The sequence below is a fragment of the Athene noctua genome, chromosome 1 (genome assembly GCF_965140245.1).
Source record: "Athene noctua chromosome 1, bAthNoc1.hap1.1, whole genome shotgun sequence".
Lineage (NCBI taxonomy): Eukaryota > Metazoa > Chordata > Aves > Strigiformes > Strigidae > Athene > Athene noctua.
Genome location: NC_134037.1, coordinates 159,906,633 through 159,916,497, shown reverse-complemented (window position 1 = coordinate 159,916,497; position 9,865 = coordinate 159,906,633). Strand labels below are relative to the sequence as shown.

At 50.4% G+C, this 9,865-nt stretch overlaps 1 protein-coding gene across 1 annotated transcript; it reads left to right on the top strand.

Annotated features, from left to right (window-relative positions):
* The first annotated feature begins 400 nt into the window (after nucleotides 1-400).
* On the top strand, nucleotides 401-8,986 carry ADAMTS1 (ADAM metallopeptidase with thrombospondin type 1 motif 1). Its single transcript, XM_074902376.1, has 9 exons — nucleotides 401-1,564; nucleotides 1,922-2,268; nucleotides 2,710-2,842; nucleotides 3,250-3,417; nucleotides 3,695-3,981; nucleotides 4,226-4,412; nucleotides 4,511-4,686; nucleotides 5,575-5,750; nucleotides 6,125-8,986. Exons 1-9 carry the CDS (start codon nucleotides 991-993, stop codon nucleotides 6,864-6,866), a joined length of 2,790 nt encoding a protein of 929 aa, XP_074758477.1. The 5' UTR covers nucleotides 401-990; the 3' UTR covers nucleotides 6,867-8,986.
* Nucleotides 8,987-9,865: the final 879 nt, after the last annotated feature.

The following is a 9,865-nucleotide window of genomic DNA, read 5'->3' as shown; positions in this document are numbered from 1 at the left end:
CCCCTCCCGCCCCGCGCAGAGCCGGGGGGCCGGGGGGCCGGGAGAAGGAGACCCCGCCGCCGGGCGGGCCCGGGACGGAGGGGGAGCCGCGGAGGCGCGGAGGGGCCGCGGGGGCGCGGAGGGGCCGCGGCCCGCCCGGCAGCCAAGGGCCGACCCCGGGCTCTGCCCGCCGCGCCGCGCCCCGTCCCGCCCCGTCGGGGGCGGCGGGGGGGATGGGAAGGGAAGCGAAGAGGGGGAGGGGGGCGGGGGCCGCCCGCGGCCGCGTTACGCACGCAGTGAGCTCAGCGGCCCGGGGCCGAGGGGCGGCGCGGCGGGGGGCGGCGGGCTGCGCCGGCGGTGGGGGCGGCCCGGGCAAACCCCATAAAGGGCGGCAGCGGCTGCCCCGGCCGCCGCACTCACCCCGCACGGCGGAGGCGCCCGGAGCGCGGCGAAGGGGCCCGGGCGGGCCGGCGCGGAGGGCTGGGGTGGCGTTGGCTCCGTTTTCTGCTCCGCTGTGCAAGGACGGGACGCTTCTCGGGCTCGCCTCCCCCCACCCCGCGGGGCCGTGGAAGTGCAGGCGGGACCGTCCCGGGGCTGCCGGAGGGGCGAGCGGAGACGCGCCGGAGCTTCCTCCCAGACCGCGGCTGCTGGGGAGAGCTGAGGAGGAGGCGGGAAGGAGAAACGGCAGCGAGAGAAGGAGGACGGACAGACAGAGAGACGGACCGAGGGGAACGGCTGCTCCCCTCGCAGACCCTCCCTCCCCGCCGCCGCGCCCCGGCCATGGGGAAGCCGACGTCGCCTCTGCAGTGACCGCGGGACCCGGCGCCCGCCCGGCCCTCCCCGCCCCTCCGTCGGCAGAAAGAAACTAAGAGACCCCCAAAACCTGAAAGCAAAAAATCAAACCCCAAATATATATATATATATATTAAAAAACCCAAGTCAATAAAAAGGGCTCCACCAAGCCAGCGGCCACAGCAGCGAGCCTCCCTCGCCCCGAGCTCGGCGGCCGCGATGAGGACCCGGGGGCGCCGGCCGCTGCCGGTGCTGCCGCTGCCGGCGCTGGCGCTGCTGGTGCCGGCGCTGGCGGCGCTGCTGGGGCCGTGCGGCGCCCTCCGCCCCGCCGAGCGGCGGGCGCTGGTGCTGCCGCGGCGCCTGGGCGCTGCCGGCGGCCGGGAGCGCTTCCGCCTGGAGGCCTTCGGCGAGCGGCTGACGCTGGAGCTGGAGCCCGACAGCAGCTTCCTGGCCCCGGACTTCACCCTGCAGTACCTGGGCGGGCCGCCGCCGCCGCCGGAGGAAGACCTCTCCCGCTGCTTCTACTCCGGCACCGTCAACCGGGACCCCAGCTCCGCCGCCGCCCTCAGCCTCTGCGCGGGGATGCGCGGCGCCTTCTCCCTGCGGGGCCGGCAGTACCTCATCCAGCCGGCCCCCGGCACCGCGCACCGCCGCGGCGCCCACCTCCTCCGCCTGCGCGGGACCCGCCGGGACGCGCCCGCCGCCCGCTGCGCCGTGGCCGAGGCCGAGGCCGAGGCGCGGACGGAGCCGCCCGCCGCGGCGCCGGGGCCGTCGGAGCCCCCCGGGCACGCAGGTACCGTCGGGGCGCAGCGCCGCCCTCCGCGGGGGGCTCGGAGAGAGGGGGTATCTGCCTCGCCCTGCGCCCACTTGCGCCCCGGCCCCGGCCGGCGCCTCACCCCCACCCCGAGAGGCGGCCGGGGGTGCTCCCACCCGGGTGCGGGTGTCGCCCCTCCGCCCGGCGGCCGTCTAGAGGGGTTGTGCAGCCGAGGTTTGGGGCGGGAGCGGGCGCGGGGCCGCGGGGCAGTGCCCTGGGTGCACATCTCGAGTGTCGGTGGGGTCCGGGCTCCTCGCGGTGGTCTCTCGCAGCGGCATTTCTCCTGCCGTTCTCACCTGCGCTTTCCCTCCCTCTCCCTCTCTTTTTTGAATGCAGAAACGAGAGGCAGAAGGAAGAAGAGGTTCGTGTCCAGCCCCCGCTACGTGGAGACCATGCTGGTAGCTGACCAGTCCATGGCCGAGTTCCACGGCAGCGGGCTGAAGCACTATCTCCTGACGCTGCTCTCCGTGGCGGCCAAGCTGTACAAGCACCCCAGCATCCGCAACTCCATCAGCCTCGTGGTGGTGAAAATCATGGTCATTTATGAGGAGCGGAAGGGACCCGACATCTCTTCCAACGCGGCCCTGACTCTGAGAAACTTCTGCAGCTGGCAGAAGCAGCACAACCCGCCCAGTGACCGGCATGCGGAGCACTACGACACGGCAATCCTGTTCACCAGGCAGGTGAGGGACGCGGAGGTCAAATCCATCCCCACGCCCATTGCTCCCTACCCCCGAGGCCCCCTCTGCCAGGAGACCTCCGTAAAAGTTTTCAGAGGCACTCTTGTGTCATCGCAGCTTCAGCAAAGCAGGCTGAAAATGAAATGAACTGCTTTTTATTTAGTCGTTTATTTTGCTGTTTGCACCGTCTCAGGTGAAACTCGCAGTATGTGCAACGTATTTCTGCCTCATATATTTTTAGCAGGTTTAGTATGGAAATTATGCATTTTATTTCTACGTGTAACCCTTGTGTATGTTCCAAAGACAGATTTTTGCCATCATACCCATTGAAGTGCTGAATATTTATGCTCTTTCCATAAGTAAAGGCAAAGTGCCAGGGCTGGATGTTTCTTGCCAAGGTTAAGTCTCTGATCTGATTAATAATGAAACTGCCTTTTTTTACAGGACCTCTGTGGTGCCAAGACATGTGATACTCTTGGGATGGCTGATGTGGGAACAGTTTGTGATCTAAACCGCAGTTGCTCTATCATAGAAGACGATGGTTTGCAGGCTGCCTTTACAACAGCCCACGAACTAGGTACTTGAAACTTTGAAAGGCCATTTCACGTGATTAATTGAAGCCAGCTCGATGCCGTAAAGCAAAGAGCAGCCCAGCCCGCGCCGCGGGCTCGCCCTGCGCTCCCCGGCACAGTCGGGAGGAGGCAAAGCTTTGCCTTCTAGCAGGGATGAGCTGTGCGAAGCAAATCCTGTCTGCACGGCGTTCTCTGCAAGAGCTGTGTATTTGACTGACTGCAGAAAAAAACATGAGAAGCCTGTGAGGGGAGTGAAGATACAGTGCCATCTGCTTTAAGTTTGGCAGTATTCAGATTCAGGTTATTAATTAAATACCAGGCTATGAGCAGCTGTAGAGTAATGTTTAAAATAGGGTTGGTAATGCATAGGACAGACTTCCTAAAATCACCAGCTCTCCTTTTTTCTTTTAAGGCCACGTGTTTAACATGCCTCATGACGATGCAAAGCAGTGTGCTGGTATTAATGGAATAAGCCGGGATTTCCACATGATGGCATCTATGCTTTCCAACCTGGATCGCAGCCAGCCGTGGTCTCCATGTAGTGCCTACATGATTACTACATTTTTGGATAACGGTCATGGTAAGATTATTAAGCTTTCCATTCATGTGGCATTTAAGCTCTTGTGCTTTACTGCTTTGCTTTTTTTTTTTCTTTCTTTTTCCTTTTTCTTAAAGGACTGCTTTCTGCTGCAGCATGGAGTTAACCTTTTACATGCTGCCAGTGAATTTAGAAGACCCTTAGTTTTACAAAAAGGGTGGCACAAATTGCCTCAGAGACTTATGTTACAAAGCAAATGCTTGAAACTAAACTCACTGACAGCATTGTCTGCCTTTTTTTTTTTTTTCTTCCTTTTCAGGTGAGTGTTTGTTGGACAAGCCCCACAAACCCATCCAGCTTCCTTCTGACTTGCCTGGCACGTTGTATGATGCCAACAGACAGTGCCAGTTTACATTTGGAGATGAGTCCAAGCACTGCCCTGATGCAGCCAGTACGTGTACGACGCTGTGGTGTACTGGCACTTCTGGAGGACTTCTCGTGTGCCAAACCAAACACTTCCCTTGGGCAGACGGCACCAGTTGTGGGGAAGGGAAGTGGTGCATGAATGGCAAGTGTGTGAATAAAACCGAGAAGAAGCATTATGATGTAAGCACTAAAAAAGAAATCAGAATATATCTTGGGTTGCACAGTAGCACGGATAATGCTTTGGTGGGAGCAAGCAGTTAAAAGGGCTTGAATAAATGGAGGCAGATAGCTAATAAGACAAACTTAGAGGGTTTTTTTACAAGTGGCTTAGGTAAAAATGAGCGTGATTTTGGGTTTTGTGGTTTGGTTTTGTTTAGCTTTTATTGTATTAACTTTTTTGTTCTGCTTTTGCTTGTCATTCCAGACACCGGTGCATGGAAGCTGGGGGTCCTGGGGGGCGTGGGGAGAGTGCTCCCGGACCTGCGGTGGAGGAGTGCAGTACTCCTTCAGGGAGTGCGACAACCCCATCCCGAGGAACGGAGGGAAATACTGTGAAGGGAAGCGGGTGCAATACAGATCATGTAACATTGAGGACTGTCCGGACAATGACGGTAATCTTTTTCCCATTTTTAAGGTGGAAGAAGGGTGTCTTGTGGAGGAGGAGCGTGTACGGAAGATGATCTGATGTCCACCTGTCTTTCCTCTGTAGGTAAAACCTTTAGGGAGGAACAATGTGAAAAGCACAATGAGTTTTCCAAGTCTCCTTTTGGAAGTGGACCCGCAGTGGAGTGGACACCCAAGTTTGCTGGTGTCTCTCCAAAGGACAGATGCAAGCTGGTCTGCCGAGCAAAAGGAACAGGATACTTCTTCGTTTTACAGCCAAAGGTATTTAGAAACTCAAAACTATACCTCTTCCATCTAATCAGGAGTAGGATTTTTATTTCCTCTAACTCTTCATGTGAAGTTAAGAGTCAAGCAATATAGAAATCTGAAATAGTGTCTGTCTCTTATTTAAGCTAGATTCTTCCTTCTTCTCTTCCTACATGTACAGCTTGATCAGTGCAAGCATGCTTTAAATATCTTGGCACAGCCCTTTCAGTTATTTCACACGTACCACCTATTCTACCCACTCCACCCTAGTTTCCTTTCCTCTCCTTCCAACAATTTGATTACATTGAGATATGTTTGGAAAACTGTGGGGGTTCTTTGCCAAAACATTGGTGCTTTCTCATACCAGTTACTAATATGCTGACAGCTTAAAATAAACAAAAGGAAAAATGTTTGTCTTGCATAGCTACTTGAATTCACTGTCATAGATGTTGAGAGCCAATAACTACCAGGGTGATGACACAGATGTTTTTTGTAGAGCAGTACTCCTGGAAATAAAGGATACATTGAACACCATTAAAAGTCATTTTGGTCCTGTACTTTGAGGACATGACTACCTTCTAGTGACGTTAGAAAGAAATGTTCTTTCTTTATATGCAATCAGTAAAACAGGTCTGTGGGTGTTTTGACTGGGGGTGCTGTTAATAAAAACTGAAATTGGTTGTTTTCTCCTGTCCCCGTGGCATCATCTTTGCAAGTGAGATGAAGTAGCACAACATACCTCCAACTGTCTATGAGCTGCTTTGGGTTTTAGTTTCAAAAGCCCTGAAAATACGGGTGCTGCAGGTCTTCCACCTGTCCATATTTTGTATGTGCCTCTATTACACAATTTCAAAGCAATGTGCATCTTCTAATCAGATGCTCTACTGCTTGTTTCCTGCAAAGGTTGTGGATGGTACCCCGTGTAGCCCCGATTCCACCTCCGTCTGCGTCCAGGGACAGTGTGTAAAGGCTGGCTGCGACCGTATGATAGGATCCAATAAGAAGTTTGACAAATGTGGTATCTGCGGTGGCAATGGATCCACTTGCAAGAAAGTGTCTGGCACACTTGTTAGAGCAAAGTGAGTGTGTGGCTGCTGCTATTATTTTGTTCGGGTGAATGTTTTGTGGGTATAAGCTTTGGGTTTCCGAGTCAGTAGGATGTTGCCCCAGTTTATTGTTGGAACTGAGATTTGGTCTGTCAGAGCCATCTGACTGAAGATAACTTACAGTGAGATCCCAACGAAAGCAAGCCCCTTACACATGGGCACGCCTCCGCTGTAGCAATAACGTGGGATGTGACTTTGCAAATCCCTTAATCCATTAATTCAGTTAGGTTGGCAGCTCATGAGCTTAACGCTTTGGTTTCAAATGAAATTCGGTCTTGTGCTGGGCAATGTCTTCCCTTTCCCAGGAAAGAGCGGAAAGCTCAGTCTTTCTCTTTTCTCTTGAGCAGACCTGGCTACCATGATGTCGTCACCATTCCAGCTGGTGCGACAAACATCGAGGTGAAGCAGCGAAACCACAGGGGCGCAAGGCATGATGGCAGCTTCCTCGCCATCAAAGCCGCAGATGGCACCTACGTCCTCAACGGCGATTATACCCTGTCGACGCTGGAGCAGGACATCACCTACAAGGGCAGCGTGCTGAGGTACAGCGGCTCCTCTGCTGCCCTGGAGAGGATCCGCAGTTTTAGCCCTCTGAAGGAGCCTCTGACCATCCAAGTCCTCACTGTGGGGGACCTGCCGCAGCCCAAGATCAAGTTCACCTATTTCGTGAAGAAGCCCCCGCAGCCTGGGTCAGAGAAGGCACCCAGTAGAAAGAAAGAGTCCTTCAACGCCATCAGGGAGATCATCTCGTCCGAGTGGGTCATTGAGGAGTGGGGCGAGTGCTCCAAGTCGTGTGGCTCAGGCTGGCAGCGGCGAGCGGTGGAGTGCCGGGACCCCCGGGGGCGGCTGGCCACCGACTGCGCCCAGGAGCTGAAGCCCAGCGACGTCCGTCCCTGCGCCGACGTGCCCTGCCCGCAGTGGCAGCTGGGGGACTGGTCACCCTGCTCTAAGACGTGCGGGAAAGGTTTCAAGAAGAGATTGTTGAAATGTATTTCTTACGACGGCAGCGTGCTGCCGCAAGAAAGCTGTGAGCCTTCCAAGAAACCGAAACACCTGATAGACTTCTGCAACGTTACGGACTGCAGTTAAATAGTATAAGTTGGGAAAGCTAAATTTTTTTTATTATTTTATTTTTTTCCTTCAGAAAAATGCACTGATAAAAAGAGGGCTAGAGGCAGCGCATGTGTTTTTGCATACAAAATTCATGGTGAGGATCTGTTGAGGTGGGACAGTGCAAATAGCTGTAGTTGGCGTTGCATCCTAAAAATACCCTGCCAACTGAAAATTTGATAGGATAGCAGACCCATGTCACTCACTCGTCTTGAGCAGATAAGGCCCAAGGGCATTATAACTGCCCTTTTTTAAGCCTGTTACAAATTAAACAAAACATGAGCGGTGGCCAAAACACATTTAAGCAAACATTTTGGAGTTCAGTAATTTCTCCCTTCTTTTGGATTTATATTGTGGTACTGATCAAGTCCCCATGCCTAGGAAGGGGAGGGAAAGGGGAGTGGAAAAGATAGCTTAAAATCATTGGTCAGGGCTTACCTACCTCACAAAGGGCAAAAAACAGGATTGGAAAAGGAGCTTTAACTATGTCATTCATGGCTGCTATTGTTTCAGAGAATAGTTTTATATAAAAATAAAGCCATATTCTCTACCTGTAAAGAGTAAAAAATACCAAGAACAGTCAGTCAACTCCACAAATAACTAGAATGTCATTTTTTTTAAAGTAATCTTTATGTCATTCCAATGTGCCTGTCCATTTTTCTCATCCACTCTGATGCTGTTGCAGTGACATACGAAATCCAGAGGCCACAAAAAGTGGAAAGCTTCATGGAGCAGGTGGCATCTCTGAGTAGTTGCTCTTTGTGCCTACTGCATACCTTCCACTGGCTTTTCTGATTCAAGCTTGGTCCTACCATCCTGTCAAACAGACTGCTGGCAATTTGTGAGCATATGAGTCATGCTTTCACATTCAAGTCTTTTACCTTACCCCAGCCAATGGAAATTATTTGCATTTGAGTTAAAAAAAATATCAAAGAAATCGCGCTATGAATGGGAACCTCTCCTAAGTGGCCTCTGATGGGTTTGTAGTGCTCAAATCACTGATAAGGCGGGAAGACAAAGCTGAAGGATAGCAGGTCCATCCACAGCAGTACGCCAATGTTCATATAATTAAAGTTTGTGCCAGTCCATAGACAATGAGAGAATATGGCTTTCCATATGTATATAGTAAAATATATTACTATAGATTTTATATACTTTATAAGTATTTTATATTTCTTTCCCTTCTGAGAAGGGTTATAATTTGTAATAAATGCATATAATGAGCGTATTTATTTTTATACTTTGTGTCTAATGTGATCTTCTAAGTTATCGCTTTTTTTAAAAGGACATATAACAAGGATAGAGTATTTATACAGTATAATATGTTACTAGAGGTAATAAATGAACGCTATAAATTTTGGAAATGGAGCGTCTTTATTTCACTGAAGTAAAACTAGTCCATCGAGCGAAAAGAGCTTGGAATCTAAGGCACTGTTACGAAAAAACCTAAACCACATTTTTCGAAACGACTGGTCGCTTAGGCTACTAATTGACTGTGTTAGTGACAGGGTTTGGAAAACTCTACCCATAATGTCATATACCACGTTAAAAGGGATAATTTTGTATTTTATTACTTAACCACTAAGAGGGTGCTCAGCACTGTTGTTTTCATCTTTTAAAAAAATGGAGTGCAACTAGACTGATGCCACTGCTTTTAATAACTGCTTACAGAGGGAGTATTGCTGTCAGTGGTGTTTATAACCAACAAAATATGTACAAAAGTAGCAGTTTTACCTGCTCCGCTTAACCTTAGCCTACTGGGAAAGAAGCATTCAAAATTTAAAACCATTAACTAGCAGTCAGAGGTTTCCCTCACAAATTTCTGGAGGGCCTCCTGATCATGCTTTTCTAATTAGAAGTACTGTATGAATGAGCCGTTCTAATGCTGTTGGTAACACGTTTTAGAACATTAAAATACATCCTAAGCATCAAGAAACTGATTTTTGCTCCCTCATTTCTGATCTCATGACCACTGCAGTTGAGGGAAAATCTTCTGTTGAACTTGGTAGGATTTTTGCCATGGAATTTGAGACATCAGTCATTTATGAATACTTTTGGCTTTGTGTCATGTAAAAATCTATTAAAACTTCCTTTGCCAATGTTTGGACTCTGTCTTGCAGAAATAGTTCCCACTTTATTCCACGGATAAAATCCTGGCCCCTCTAAAGCACATAGAAAAATTCTCATCACGTCACACTTCATTGAGTATTACTTTGTCTTTGACATGCAAAAATACTGGGGAACATATTACTTCTGACATTTAGGAGGGAGCCAGTCACTTTCTGTTTTTATAAATTCTTAAAAGTATTTATAAATACAACAAATATTTATTTGTACGTATGTATATGTACGTGTATTTTTAACTACAAAAATAGTCAAAATAGGAATACATACATTTCAAGAGGAAAAAAACCTTTTTTTTTTTTTCATTTTCTGCTGTTGTTCTTACTCTTTGTAGACTTCACGTCCTAACGTGTAGCTGTTGGTGTTGCCTGAAACACTTTCCGTTTAAGAGCCTAAGGAGCTACAGTCCTGAAACCGCAAGACCCTGCCATATCTACAGAATTGGTGAGGTCCCACAACTGCTGGTTGATAGGGATCACCCAAATTTGCTCTCGTCAGTCTAGAAGAAACATTCAAGGCAAAGCTAAGGAAGCCCTGCAGAGGAAACAGATTCTCCCAGACCTACCCATATCAAAGCAAGCCCAAGGTGCTGACATACTCTCACTTCTTGCAGTAGCACCTAAGGAGGCTCTTGAGAGAGAAAAATGGTGTTTCCCAGCCACCGCATTTCACGCTGAGGGAATTTGGATCTGATCAAATGCAGCAAATTGCCCCTTTTTTTACAAAAAGGTGCTGAAGTGTTCTGCATTTTCAAAATGCTTCAGCAGGCATTACCTAGATTAGATCAGCCAGCTCCATGGTTAACCAGGGCTAAGTGCGGAGTCAGAGGGCATGAGGGAAATCAAACACATTCG

Coding starts and splice junctions, on each gene's coding strand:
- ADAMTS1 (XM_074902376.1), top strand. CDS start 991: ATGAGGACCCGGGGGCGCCGGCCGCTGCCGGTGCTGCCGCTGCCGGCG. Junction 3,418..3,694: donor ATTTTTGGATAACGGTCATG/GTAAGATTATTA, acceptor CTTCCTTTTCAG/GTGAGTGTTTGTTGGACAAG. Junction 3,982..4,225: donor CCGAGAAGAAGCATTATGAT/GTAAGCACTAAA, acceptor TTGTCATTCCAG/ACACCGGTGCATGGAAGCTG.